This window comes from Crassostrea angulata, chromosome 4, assembly GCF_025612915.1.
Source record: "Crassostrea angulata isolate pt1a10 chromosome 4, ASM2561291v2, whole genome shotgun sequence".
Taxonomy (NCBI): Eukaryota; Metazoa; Mollusca; class Bivalvia; order Ostreida; family Ostreidae; genus Magallana; species Magallana angulata.
This window is the reverse complement of record NC_069114.1, coordinates 15,207,892-15,224,084: the sequence shown is the minus strand read 5'-3', so window position 1 is coordinate 15,224,084 and position 16,193 is coordinate 15,207,892. Positions and strand designations below refer to the sequence as shown.

At 32.2% G+C, this 16,193-nt stretch overlaps 1 protein-coding gene across 1 annotated transcript; it reads left to right on the top strand.

Moving 5' to 3' along the window:
- Window positions 1–13,499: 13,499 nt before the first annotated feature.
- LOC128182098 (uncharacterized) lies at window positions 13,500–15,672 on the top strand. The gene is made up of 4 exons (XM_052850712.1): window positions 13,500–14,644; window positions 15,213–15,289; window positions 15,459–15,483; window positions 15,628–15,672. Exons 1-4 carry the CDS (start codon window positions 14,336–14,338, stop codon window positions 15,670–15,672), a joined length of 456 nt encoding a protein of 151 aa, XP_052706672.1. The 5' UTR covers window positions 13,500–14,335.
- Window positions 15,673–16,193: the final 521 nt, after the last annotated feature.

The following is a 16,193-nucleotide window of genomic DNA, read 5'->3' as shown; positions in this document are numbered from 1 at the left end:
TTTGATAAACAGTATATATATATATATATATATATATATATATATATATATATATATATATATATATATATATATATATATATATATATATATATATATATATAAGAAGCACTAACAAACCAATAACACTTGTTATCTATAGTGTAGGATCAAAAGAAACACGGTTATAAGATGAGATTTAAAAAGGACTGAAAATAACCAACGACACGAACAATAAAGTAAAGTATTGTCAAATTTTCCGGACAACCCGTCCCTTCTTCAGGAAAACAAACTAAAAAAAAAAACTACATATGAAAAAAGAATAACATCTACAAAACTAAAAACACTAAACTATAAACTAAATTATATAAAATAATATATAAAAACTAAGTAAAATATAAAACATCGGATCGGAACGTTGCCACTTACATCTTTGTATTAAGGATTTGAACCCCGAGAAAGAAAAATCCCGACCGACGCAGCGGACGGTCTGTGTAGAGATTTAAGATAACGCAAACGAATTTATTTTCTAATCGGGGGTTGCTGTTAATTAAGTTGTACAAGTAAGATAATTCGTAATGAATGTTTGTAGGGATTATATATATATATATATATATATATATATATATATATATATATATATATATATATATATATATATATATATAAAGCACTGAATAGAATCAACAACACTAGGCATCTTTAAGGTGTCGGATCTAATATATAGATACTAAGCCAGTAAACTGAATATATAAAGCACTAAAAATGGCTAACGACACGAACAATAGAAATTGTCAAATTTTCGGGACAACCCGTCCCTTCTTCAGGACCAAAAAATAAAATACATGAGTAAAATCAGAGAAAACAAAATCTAAAGCTACTACTAAACTACTTAAGAAACTATGAAAAAGAACAGCTACATTATACACATCATTTGATCACATTCTTAAAGGTGTTGATACTGTCGCCGATCGCTATAAAGTAATCAATCGATTGCCAACTTCACGCCTGATTAAGTTAATTAGCTAATTAAAATTGACGTCCGAGTTAATAAATGAAAATTTAAACCCCCGTTGTTAACTCGTACGGCACTTATGATATAGACTCGAATTTTTGATTAAAAAGAGATAAAATCAAATGAAAATAAATAAATAAATAAATGAATAAAATTAAGAAAAAAAAAATGATTTATAAATAAAAGGTAGTAAAGAAACTTATAAATGAAAGAGGCGCAGTTGACAGATTAGATATAATTACTATGTGGGTTTCAGGTGATATATGGCTATGAGACGTTCATTTTAGTGAAGTCCATTTGTTTGTTCATGCCATCAGGTCTGAATGATTTGAGTCTGTGCATCCAGAACTTTTCCTTGCTTTTCCTCTCCGCGTCTTTCCAATTAGGATTATGGTCAATAACCAATACTGTCATGTCTTCCCATTTGTGGCCACCTGTATTAAAATGTTCTCCGACGGGCTCCTTGACTTTTTTGGTCTTTATGGTAGAGTGGTGGTTGTTGATCCTTCTACGGAGGTCACCTGTTTCACCAACGTATTGCTTGGAGCAGACTTTGCAACTGATGAGATAGATGCATCTATAAATGAAAATTTAAACCCCCGTTGTTAACTCTTACGGCACTTATAGATGCATCTGTCTCATCAGTTGCAAAGTCTGCTCCAAGCTTGGAAAACCGTAACCGAAGACCATTTTTTGTTTGTTAAGATTTATGATAAGTTTGCCCCCCCCCCCTTCATTTCAATTTGCTTCCGACGCCACTGTGTAGTTTTTAAAACTGCAAATCACGAAAGCTAGCTATCGAGGAGTTCATTCTGAAGAAGCGATGAAAACAGACGCTTTGGTTGTGTTTATATACAAGAACTTACCGAAATAATGTTTCTTAAGACATTTATTCCACCACCAGCAAGCATCCTTATCAAATATTTTCAATTTTGAATCATTAGGCTAGTGTTTATTTTATAAAACATCAACAACTGTTCCTCGTTCGAGATCGAGTCAATTCAAACTAATGATCAATTGCAACTTTGTGCATGTCAACAAACTTGATTATTCAATTCTTCTGACCAGTATTTCTTTTTAATCAGGTGATCAAGCTCTAGAAAAAAAAATTTAGAGCTAAAAATTTATTTCAAGGTTAATTTTAGTGAAACTTTACATTAAAACAATTAGATTTTTCTCTGAGACGACGCACTAAATTGTATTGCGCAAGGTCGCAAAAACCGCATAACACAACGTTGCAACGTGGTTATTCTAATCTTTGAAAAAATCCAATTCGGGTTACATTAAGGACTGTCTCAAAAGCTTTAAATTAAAAATCAAATTGTATAAGATAAATAGAACACCTGTAATTGTGTGATTTTATATTTGCTTTATCTATCTCGTCGAAATGGTTATAGTTTCCAGCATAATTTTTATTCAACCGGTATGCTGCAGCATTGTTTTTGCTTAACATAAACACCCTTACCATGTTTTTAATTTATTTCTTTAATTTTATGGTATCTGTATTATAGATAACACACATGCTTGCTCGCATAAATATGGTATATCAATGAATACACAAATGCAGATTCCACCATTTTGACTGCCTAATATACTCTATATTAAAATGGTTTGCAAGATTTGTTGAAATTCAATATCTATTTTTAAGATCAGTTATCAGAAACAGTAAAAGCAATGGTTAACCAGGACTTATTTTGTACTTTAGAGAATTTTCAGTAACAGAATGCACAAAAAGTGCACGTGGCTTGTTTAATCTATAACACACCTTTTAAACCCTGATCAAATATAACCAGTCTTATGTAACTGTCTTTAGCAATCATGTTCCTATAACTTTACAAAACTAGGTCACCGCTTGTTCTGTTATAAGAGAAAACAGCAGTCATTGTTCCATGATAAAATTGACACAAAATGTTTGAAGATTTAGAGACAATTCAACAAAACTGTCCATCGGAAACAGTGAATGCAAAGGGGTGATCTTTTTCCTACCTGGAGCCTAATATAGATTTAGATGACGTTACTGCTTCTGGGACAGAAACATTCCAATACAGCGATGAAGTGATACAAGTTTTAGAGGCAGTCAATGACGATGAATGTTTGCTTGTACCACTGGATTCAAAGTACATTGGAAAAGTGAACAAAAGAAATAAGAAAAAGAAGAAAAAGAACATTACTGTTAATAGTCTGTGTGTAACAGACAGCCGTGATGTGTATGTCACTGACTACAAGAACAAATCAATCGTTCGTCTTTCCCCGTCAGGCTCGATCTCTACAGTATTTAGTTCAGCTCCACTGGAACCTGGGGGAATCTGTCAATCAATTGAAAAAGAACTTCTTGTCTCCTTAATGGATGAAAATTCTGAGCCAATGCAACTTAACCCACAAAGCCGACGTCTAGTCAGACACGTGACACTAACCGGTGACATCATCCGTGAGTACGAGTACCAGGAGGACGGTAAGACCAGGCTGTTTACTCTACCATGGAGAGTCAGACAAAACGGTAACAATGATATATGTGTGGTAAACTTGACTAGTGATGATATCAGTGAACCGGTAATACTTTCTTTCTCTGGATATCTTAAGTCGGTCTACCGTTGACAGAACCACATGAAACATTTCACACCATCTGATGTAGTGTGCGACTCAGGCTATAAAATCATTGTAAGACATAGACAACAGCCATATTCATGTTCTGAGTCCTGCTGGGGAGTTCTTGAAGTACCTACTGAATGAGAATGAAGAAACACGCCCGTCTTCCATGTCTCTATACAAATCCACACTGTGGGTTGGAAACGAAAGAGGATATATTCATGTTTTTCAGTACAATACATAAACTGACCACATATTTTCTATGCAGTATTCAAAATACTTTTCCCTTTTCGGCACTTGGGAAAAATGATTGTGACATAACAATTTCCATGTCTGCTTTTATTTGCATGCATGAATTAAATGCTTAATATAAATGTTCAAAACCTGCTTTTTACATACAATAATTTGTGACAGTACTGTCAATGCATCAAGATTTTGTGTGTGTTTAAAAAATTGATACTCAGACATCCCCTTGACATCAATTAGAACCAAGAGGGTTGGAGCATATTAACATAAAATTCAAACTTCTTTGAAATTCCTAGAACCGATTTAAAATTCTACCAACCCAAAGGCATACATTTCAGGAGGCAAGTATATACGCAATGCCACTGATCTGTAAATGTGTTAAAGTTTTTGATTTTTTAGAAAGCAGTTCGCAATTCAAAATTTGTAATTCATATTTACGGCCTGAAAATCTCAGGGTCATCTACTAGTCATCTACTAGTGGTATACTACTATCACTGTAAAAATATGTTGAAATGGTAATCTCTAGTTTTAGAGATGCGGGCGTATTTGCAATTCAAAAGTGAACTGTGTTCTAACAAAAATCAAAAATGCATAACAACGATGAAAGACATTATTTTTTTATTGACCTCATGTAAATATTATGCCAACAATTCAACAATATAAGATTAATAAAGGTAGTACAATTCAATAAATGTTTTTGTATTTCATTATTCAATTTTTTGTTTAATTGAATCAAAAATGAATAGGGATTTAAAAGCTATATGCATTGGCTATTAACTCAAAAGTGGGTCATTGATCTATTTTTTAGAATGAAATATAACATACAATAGATGATTTTTCATTATCATGAGTGAGATTTTTTTTTTCATTCTGAGAAAGCATTATCCTTAAAGTATTTGCGTAAGGATAGAATACATATTAGTGGTTGATATTTAACTCATATTGGATTTCAAAGACACAGCAAATTATTCAAGAGTGATTACTACATAAGTAACTAGTCCTTAATATTATCACGAACAAAAACAGTTTAAAGATATGTGAGAATATATAGTTTAAAAATTGGTATTAATGATGGATGGCTTAAAATTACTTGAATCCATGTGGTTATACTTTTTTAATAGATGAATGTGTCATGAGCACATGGGTCAGTCGTCATAAATGATAGGTCACTATCAAATAAGTCGGTGGTTCAAGTCCGATGTGGTTACTTAATGATTTTTGCTGTTATGTTTGACTATTAACAATTTAGGCGCTTTATCTACAATGTCTCAGTTCACCCAACTGAAATTGGGAAAAGATTTGCGATGAGAGATTGGTGTCCCATCCAGGAGTTAGGGGGAAAGACAGTCATTAACTAGCACCACGGATACTAGGTACATGTACCCAACTTTGGTGTCTTCTTGGCTCAGAGAGAACTTTAATGGACAGATGTAGTCAATCAGTTTATTTATTTATTTATGCAGCATCATCAATGAAAATAATTTTACTATTTCGGAAATATAAGAAACTTATCATATCTTAAATTTTTCAATAAATTTAACAGACTAAACACATTTAAAATTTTACATACATGTGTTTAACTCTTTCAAAGAAGGAGTCTTCCCGTTATCAAACCTACTTCTTATAATAAGAAATTTATGAAATTTTGACACAGTCAAACGGATCATATTACCAAATGATTCTATCAGTTTAATCAAATTTGACCTTTTTGTTTTCACATAAAGGTCAGGTCAAGGTCACCACCTTTTTCCTAAACGTAAAGGATGATAAAGAATAAGTGTAATTTTTTAGCCGGGCTCTGCTGAAAGCAGAGTCCTGGCTCTAGGCAGGCAAATCGCCAATGTTACTATAAATAGCAAAGTAAACAAAAACCAAACAGCGTCAAAATAAAAGCTTCCGCTATAGTAAATAGTTACACAGAGAGCCAAGTTTTGTCAAAAGTGTTGGCATTTTGTTTTATTCATTTTTTATTTTCGAGAGAATTGTCTATCTTTTTTAGTTTTCTTATCAATAACGTGTTTTTAAAACAAGACTATGCATTTTGGACACATACAATGCGCATGAATTTCCAAGAACGTTACTGTGCGTTGAAGAAATGGGGATTGTATAGGCACTATATAACGCTTCTTGAAAAATTCAAAGCAGCAACTGTTAATCTTTTTTCTACTAGAGAGACATATTTTTTGTTTATAGCCGCTTACAACATTTGGTCGCTCTTTGACGCTTTGCCGACATTAAAAGCATTAGAGAGAGAGAGAGAGAGAAAGAGAGAGAGATTTTCAGTCTTTACTACACAATATGCATAATGACACCAAAAGAGCCCGGCTTTCAGTACTTCAGTACTTTGATTGTAGTTCTGTAGACATTTGTTTAGGATTTGAAGAGTCTATTCTTCAAAGAAACGATAGAATATCAGAATGTGTATCAGCTTATACTACTAAATTGGAATAAATATTTATACTAAAATTGATATTGCTTAGCCCGCATTTCCTCAAATTTTCTTAAATTTGGAAGAAATTTCGATAATTTTTTTATGCTTCCAATAATAAAATATTTCTGTTTTTTACGTATCATAAAGATTTTATATAGAAAATATAAATTGACATAAAAGCTAATATATTGACCATTTAATAAGAGAGAAAAACTGATTTAAGTGATTTTTTTCACAAAAATCAATGTATAAAATGGGTGTTTTAAAAAGCTTATAAAAATGTAATTTGATAGGCAAATCATATTTTAAAAATATATTCTGAAACCTAGGTATCATATCATTTGTCACATTTAGTAAAAAAATCCAACATTAATGTTATTGTTTTTAAAACGCTAAAACAGCCTCATTAATCTCCAGCAATTCTGAATTGCGAAACACTTGATATTTTCCTACGCCAATATTGCGCCAAAAATATATTCCTTGTTAGATTCTAAACATTGAATACTTTTTCTATGCCAAGTTGTATGATAGTAAAAAAGAAAGAAAAATATACTATTTTCCTTTCCTTTCATCTTGATTTAATGAACAATCAATCTTTACGTTTGACAAGCCGAAAAACCAGAAAAGACTCCTTACTTAACGTACATTAATAAATTTAACCTATAAATCGACGGTAAAGTCATTGTTACCAGAAAATCTACAAATTATGCAAATTTAAGAATAATTATGTGAATGAAACATTTCCAGCAACCATAAGAGAAAAGAAAGAATTTGGTTTAAACAGACGCGGATGCAGAAATATTTTAAAAGAGTAGGGAGATGTGATGGGAAATTTGGATGTGTGAAGTACATGTCGCTTTCAGGGTTTTTCAGAGGTATGGAGATTTTTGCTTAGAAACTCCAGTTATATTCAGGAGGTCCAGGCAGCGAAGCATTCAGGAGCTCCTATTTTTTTTTTAGATTTGGATATATATAAAAGAATCCGTGAAATTAGCACCTGCTACCTGGGTGTTCAGGTACTCCTAGGTCAGAACTAGGTCTAAGGTAGGAGCCTGTATTGACAGAAAATGAAAATGTATTCAATCTAAGAAAATATTCTTTCTACATACACATCAGGGTTTAGTTGTGAATATATTTATTGTAATATGTTTACTTTGTAGTATATCTCAGGAAAAACCTCTGCCATTCAATAAACTGAATGTTGACGGAATGGCCTGGAAAGGTGACCGAATGGCATAGCTACATGTATGCCAATCTGTCACCTATCAGTTACCGTTCAGTCACATCTCAGTTAACTGACTGGCAGATGTTCATCCTGTGTGTGTGTGTGTTCATACTTTTAATCGTATTTCCTCTGAATTTAAAGCGCATTATTAATATATTTATTTAGTTTTCTAATAATCTGAGAAACAAAAATAAACACTGTTAGAAATTAGGTTAGCTTTTTGGATGGTGATTTTCTTAATGCTGAACAATCTATTCTTGTTTTACGTTAGCTGGCCAGTCATCTGCCGAAGAAGCTCTCCAACCAGAAGTACAACGACCCTCACGTCAAGACCAACCTCCTATTACAGGCCCACCTGTCCCGCATGCAACTGTCAGCGGAGCTACAGTCCGACACTGAGGAGATACTCAGCAAGGTATACACAGGGGGTAAATGAATATACAGCATTATATTTCTTTTAATGGGGAGGCTATTTTGTTTTTATTATATAGAAGTTAGTTCTATAGTACATTCTTCGTTTTTGACAAGACTGATTACTTTGTGATTTTAACGAAAAAGGTATTTCCTTAAGATACAATTAATGGAATGGAAATTACTCTACATCAGACGGAAAGGGAGAAAATGATATTGGTAAATAACTTTTGTTTTATTAATACATATACAATACTTATGATATTGAACATAATCTCTATTTGTATTACTCAAACGTTGGACTTTGTGCGGTTTTATGCATTTTTTGCCCCCAAAATTAAAGTTTATAAAGCGCTTTAAAAACAAGGGTGAAGATAGTTAGAATCATATTAGATATAAGGGTGGAAAAAGTTATCACCACAGTGAGGTCATATTGTAGAAATGACGTCATGAAGATTGCCAAATTTTGGTAAATTGATGTTTTGAAGCAAAATATGGGTGTTTTCCGATGGTTTTTCGACTGGGAAACCTTGAGCACAGGCTTGCTCAAGTACCATTTTTTAGTATGATGTGAATAATCATCTGAAAAAAAACATATGTTAAAATCTTACTTCAGCAGACCTGCGCTCTATTGCTCAGAATGCAAATATAAAGCAATAATGAGAATATTTTCATCCGTTTGCAAATTTGCGGAAAAAAGGTCATAAATTTGACGTCATAGATAAATAGCCAATGAGCAATGGTGGTTAAAATCAAGATTAAAGTGATAGGGTTCCACTGTACTATGATTTATGAAGATTTGATTTTTATACGACACTATTTAAAAATTGGTTAAAATTGGGGGCAGATATTAGACCATACCGCACACAGTCTTTCAATCTGCTGTTCATTATTAAGTCGGGCATAACGAATAATTCAGGCCTCTGTAGACGTCATGAGCAGTAATGGATGGCTGAGCCCCGCCCTAGCGGCCATAGAGCTCTCTCAGATGATGACCCCAGCAATGTTGGGCAAGGACTAGTACCTCAAACAGCTCCCCCGCTTCTTAAAGGACATAATAAAGCGCTGCCATTACAAACTCTGCTTTCTGTTGAGTTGTATTTATTTACAATATAGTTACTTAAACTTTGTTTCTCTATATATTTACAAATACATGCAGTAGAAAATCAGTGAAATACTCGACCTTCCATCTCTGGCACTGATTCTGTCATTAGTGCAGGAATCGCCCTTTGTTATTTTTTTTAGTTGAATTTGAAATAGTAAACAAATTGGTTCGATTTCTTAGTGGATTTCATTTGTAAAAAATTGTCATCCCGAATAGACAGAGATAGTAAAATGAATGGTTTTGTTTTTCGGAAAATGGAGATGGAGGATGATGAAAGAAATGAGCTTCTACAGCCGACGGAGGAACAGATGGCCGATGTGGCTCGCTTCTGTAACAAGTACCCCAATATTTAGATGTCCAAGAGAAAGAAAGCATTCACAACTAAAAGGAGGCATCTGTTGGTCATTTTGAATTTGATAGTTTTTAAAGAATGCTGTCTTTTTAAAAATTCAGTGTATCTTTAAAGTTTATCCCTTCTTTTTGTTTGTATCCTTGGAAAGAGAAGGTGAACTGGTGGGACCAGTTGTGGCAGAGAGAGAGAGAGAGAGAGAGAGAGAGAGAGAGAGAGAGAGTATACTTGATGACGTCAAACTTAAGCAATCTAGACATATGTTTTGAATTAGTGACATACATGTTAAAGTTTAAAAATATGTAATAAAGACTTATGATTAAATGAATTAAAATTTATTTCTTACCGTTGTTAAGAAAGCTTGACATTTAAAATTCTCTTGTCCCTACTCCTTTTCTAATTCTAAAAGCCCATTTAGTAAGTCTTTTTCCTTTTTAATTTGTCCTTAATTAACATAATCTCAAATGACCGTGACTTTTGACCTTTTGTCATTTTGTTCGGCCAAAGAAGACGTTCCAAACCCAAGTGTTCCGCAATTTCTATGATAGATAGTAAAAAATTGAAGGTTATTTATGGAAATTTGATATATTCATGGGCAATCACTGCTAGAAGTGAGCCTCATATCCTTTCGGTGTGAAGAAATCGAAGAACCCTCAAAGTGTACTGAAGACTGTGGTTAAAAATATAAAATCTCTATCTTTTATGGTTTCAGAGGAGTAGCGATAACAAGCATATCCTATTCAATGAGCAATGATGGAGTTTTTAAACACAGGGCCATTTGGTACCTATCATTAAATAACCAATTACATAAAGTTTAAATTGTTTGGATTTCCTTATCACGAAAAGTCACCACGAGATAAATAAAATGAAAAGAAGAAAAGAAAACATTAAAAATCAAGAGCTCTTTCATATGAAAGGTGGAGAGACCTTATGATTAAAAAAAAACATTAAAAAAAACTTAGTTAAGAAACTCATTGAAAGCAAGAAATATAAATAACAATGGCAACGGTCTAGGGACATTCCATTCTAGTTACATGTAACATTAACTGCTGGTGGGAATGCATCATTCTGAGATAGATCCAAAATCTTCTTTCATAAATTCTGTTTCAAAATGACAACTCTTATTCCATTTTAAGTTTCAATTCACGTTTTGGTGTCGGCATTGTTATTTTTTTCGAAGCATGCGTAAAAACGCAATGTGCCCCACTGAAGTCAGCATCGCTGCTTTCCTTTCTTAGATGCTTAGAGATAGCCCAGCAGGAAGGTAATGAGTTTAACAATATGGCAGCGCCCATGTACTGCAAGAATAAGTTATTTCTTCTTACTGAGGAAAGCTCTGTCTAAATTGTTTTCAAAAATTATGATGTACAGTAAACGGACATATTTGACAACAACTTCCTTTAAAAAAATAATAATCCAATAAGCCCTTCTGTGCTATTTCATTGGCTAGATAATCTTGTACAATTTTTTGATTACTTCACAATAGCTGGCACTAAAAATGTATTAATCCACATGACGATACATTTAAATTTTGCACAATATCTATTGTTATTTATAAAGAAAATTCGTCTACCGCCTTCAATTCATATAAACATGTTTATAAATTTGAAAGATTTACATAAATATAGTTATAAAGAACACTGTCATACAGTTCAACTTAGTCAGTTACGTGACCAAATCTTGTGAAGTTCTAATACAACTATGGCTTTATTAGTAAAAATATTTCGTATTTTATTGAAATAAGTTTACATGGTTAAAATCACTTTTTTGTAATTGATCAGTTTTTTGCTATTTGCTATGAAGACTTTACAAAATATGAAATTTAAAATAACACCATAACTCTAAGAAGTTTTAGTCATATTGAGATTTTATGACAGACAACAATAAAATTTCATATAATTAAATTGACATAAATAGGATTTCCTTTTTTCATTTTTTTTAAATATAGTGGTCAAAATTAACGAACATTAATTCCAATGGTTTGTCACCTCACTCTTAATCTACTTTTAGCCACTTAACATTCGTCTAAGAATGATAATCCATAACCACGACAATTCAATAACTATATGAATGAACAAATAATTCATGGAAGTATATGAAAAAACAAGACTCATAATGTGTTTAGGGATTGACAAGCCTCATTCTAAAACCAGGGCATTCGGCCTTTGGCCGATAAATTTCTTCTTTTGGTAGAGGTTTCCATGATCTTTTATACATGTACTCCAATTGACTGCTATTTGTCCAGTAGTAAAGAAGGTAAATGCACATTTACTGTATATTTTGTGAAACATGTCCTAAATCTAGAACTTCTGACTGTGATCTCATACAATTCTATTGAAGGATTTCCCTCTTTTTCTAACCATCCACTGAGTCTGTCTGTTAGGTGACCGATAAATTTAAACGATATTTTCAAGGAATATCTACATATTCAGAGCATAACCAAAAAATCTTACCTCCAACACAAGAACTCCTGTTCATGGTGCCTTGTATTTCACAATTTCTGAATAAACAAAAACATGTATTGAAGTTTTCAGTTCGATACACAGGAGCAGATAATACGCTTGCTGAACACCAATACAACAACTTTAACAATGTTGATCCAAAATATCAGCTCCTTCATAGTGGGTATCATGAATTTTACAATCTACAATCCTCTTTCTCCACAGAGGTAACACACCAAGTTTAGTTAAAATTGGTCCATTTCTTTCAAAGAAGCTAAACAAGTTAAATGTTAACGAACAGTAGACAATTTAATACTACATATACGAACGAAGGCGAATGCTAAAAGGTTACATGAGTGACCTTGATTAATCACCTGAAATGCTTTAAAATCTTCAAAACACCGTTAAAAAAATGCAAAAACAGGTAAGAATTTTTTCTCATCAAACAAGAAGAGAAAAAGAAATAGTTGAATGCTTATAATGGGATTCATAAAAATGTTCATGTATCCCAAAATTTCAAATTAAATGGACAAATACATTTTTTTTATCATGAATGATACAAATGCACAATGCAAATATTAGTAATGCAAATACAAGTTATAGCTTTTCTCTAACATATTCAAAAAGGAAGTTAAAAGAAATATGAGCTAACATGTATTGATTTCTGCTCAATGGTCTTCATTATCTAAGGGCTAATGAGGCCTTGAAAGTTTGGGCATCCACTGATGAAATTGTTGAATTTTTGTAAAACTCGGTCATCATTATCATATTGATATCGGCATTGTTAACGAAACTGGAGTGTTTAGTGAAACATGCTGTGGTGTTAACTTTCACGGATGTCCGTTTGGATGCAGGTATGATTTTACAGAACATCCTTTTTTAAAATATAAAGATTGAACTTAATGTTTTCAACAAATATAAACTCAACTCTGAAGGTAAGTAACTAAATTTTAATGATTTGGTTAAATACAGCTTTAATCATCGTAACATATTCAAACAAACTATTAATGATAATTCCCGAAGAAAATGAAACTGCTGTAATAATAGATCATCTTTTTGTTTTTATATGGTAAAGTTTTATTCATTATTTAGATTTTATATCTGTCTGATACTTTTTAATTATGTATACTGGCATATCTCTGCCCCTTATGTGCAAGTTATTTTTCTATCAAATATGTCAACATGCAACATAACTATGTTAGGAAGCCAGAAAATCGCATTTAAAACAGAATTATAAAAAATCTCAAATATTGCTAACATGTGACATCCAAAATGCAGCATGCTTCTTATTTATGTCGACATGCAACTTATTTTTGTTCACATGCAAGATAAATATGTTGACATGCAACTTATTAATGTTAACATGCAACTCAGTTATGTTGATATGGAACTTATAAGTTGCATGTCAACATATTTATCTTGCATGTCAACATAACTCAGTTGCATGTTGACATAGATGCGTAGCATGTGAACATAACTAAGTTACACGTCATCGACATAAATAAGTTGCATGTCAGCATATTTATCTTGCATAGTGGCATAAATAAGTTGCATTTCGATATAAATAAGTAGCATCTAGCATCTTGGATGTCATATGTGCGATATTTGAGATTATTTGGGATTTTTTAAAATTCTCGTTTGATTGCAATTTTCTTGCATGTAAACATAGTTATGTTGCATGTTGACATAACTATCTTGCATGTCAACATATTAATCTTGCATTTCGACGTATTTGATAGAAAAAATAACTTGCACCCAAGGGGCAGAGATATGCTACAATAATTCTGCATTGCAATTACAGCAATAATTATTGTTCTCGAAACATAAATTGACATTGTAGAATAGAAAGAGAGAGATTGAACAATGGCGTCAAAACAGGTTTGAATATAAATAACGGTATTGCTTTCATTAAGTATCTTCGACGTGTAAACCTTAAACTCAATCGGAAAATTGTATATTTAAAAAATACATGTAAAGATTGCTTATTCATTTAATTAATTGATGCAATAATTAAAAGGTAATATAAAAATATCTTCAACAACATTCAACCATATCATTGATTAAAATATGTCAACTGGCCAACATTGCAATAAGTTTTGTTGATATACCGCGCTAATCAAAATATATTTTGCATTATTTCAGAAAAGCATAACGCAAAAAATCACTATCAGTCTGAATAAAAAAAAGTAATCCACTTCTGTTGTCTATTTAGTATATGTGGGTTTATATATAGCAATTCAACAAAACGACTGAAGCCTCTGATGTCCCCCAAAGCAGCAAACAGATAGAATTCAACATTCATTAAAAAGGAGAAACGGTTAATATATTTGCCAAGCACCGATTAGAAATCTTTAGAAGCAGAACCATTAAAAGATTGGATTAATTACATATTGAATACTAATCTCAAATAAATGTATGACCTGAAGATTAGCTTTCTGTAGTGCCATGGAACAAATTTCTAAGTCTTCATATTTATAACAAACAGTCATAGAAGCAATACGTCAATGGATATCTAGCGTTGGAAATAGTTTTTAGCCTGTCATCAACATGTTGAATAAAAGAAAACTGGTAGGACATGAAACAATAGAAAATCGTCCTCTTAAAATACTAAACAACAACTTCTCACCACACAAAACTAATGTACACTCATTTGCTGATTTTCCATATCTGTTTGGCTCTTTTCAGGTAAACTTGTTTCTTTTTGCTGGCGTCGTCGTACTTCTGTGTTTAAGTGTTACCCCAGTTGAAGCAGACCAGTGTGGTTACCACTACCACACTAATGAATACTACACAATATACTACTCGGCCTACTACAAGCGATGCTATCCTATATATTATGGATACTGCTATAATGGGGTAAGTATGAATTATTATCCTTATCGTGTTGTCAAAAGAATAAATCATTTATGTTTGATTATCAATATCAAAATACTGAATGTTTGTGTTTAAGGATTTGTTGATTTATTAATGATCAATAATTCATTTTATGCAAATATAAACAAAGCCGACATTTTTTTCTGAAATTTCTGCCTAAACATAAACATTCAGCTTTAAAATCTTTTAATACTGCAACATTGGTTTATGCATGTAAATTTATAATTTTGTGCTTTCATTTTGAAATTTCTGTGTTACAAGAGGTTCTATTATTTGCGAAATACTATCCACCTTTTTATACTGTCTTTGAACAAATTTTTATAGTATTAAATTTGTTTTGTTATAATAACATATAACATCATTTTTAAATAAAATAAATTTATGACAAGAAAAAACTTTTCATACGATGTTCCTTCAAAACAAGTCTTGTGAAATAGGTTAATAAAACCGCTTTTATGTTTTATTCGATGTATTTTACAGCTGTGTGTCTACATCATTAATCTACTTGTATTTGTTTTCATCTTTAATAATCATTAAAGAAACGTTTTAGTTTTGGAATCAAGAGATACATGGTACGAACGCAGAGGAGAGGTTGTATTATTGTAAAATAATATCCTATTTTGGCAAGTAAGTCAAATATACAGGAGAGTTTTAAATTCTATTTCAACATAACTTTCAGACTTAACTTTCAAAAATATATACGGTAGTAGAAGAAAGAATCTAATAGAAATAAAATCTAATAAAAATATATTTAAAAAGCCATTAATTTCAAAGTTATTCATTATTTCTTTCCAAGGAGATCTTCTTCTACAGGAGAATTGGTAAGAAATCAATAAAGATCTATATGTATTGAATATATATACAACCGCTTACCTTGCACCTTAGATGAAAATAAATAACTGAGCATAGGAATGTTTATATGTAAATAAATGTACATGATAAGGCATGGTTACTTTTTGACTTAGGACACCTACAGTGCAACTACAAACAGACCAAAGAAAAAGGTATAAAAATTATTGTCTACAAAAAGAATTCCGTTGCATCATGCTGCTTAATAAACCTTTATCTTATTTTTTCTCCACCAGCTCGATTATTAGTGCCCCGCTTTGCTGGCGCCCTGTAGTGATCAGTCTGTTAGTCCGTCCATCTATCTGTCCGTCCGTCTTTATGTCCTTCTGTACCTCTGTCAATCCGAGATCACTTGTCCGGAACATATCTCCTTTTTCCATTGCCTTATATGGTCCATACTTCACACAAAGAGTGCCTTTAAGTAAAGAGGGTGCAGTGACCACGAACCAATTTTCTAGGTCTAACGTTAAGGTCTTAGAAAAATATATATAAAGCCTTTCTCCGTGCCATATTTTATCTCTCCTTGATCTAATTTGGCTCAAACTTCACTCATGGAGTGGCGAGAGTAAAGTTTGTTGGTCAAGGGTCATGGTCATGTCGGACAATTAAAAATCTTTTTTTTTTCAGAGCGTACATGTATATACTTTCCACTTATTATATTTTGCCCACACTTCATGTAAAC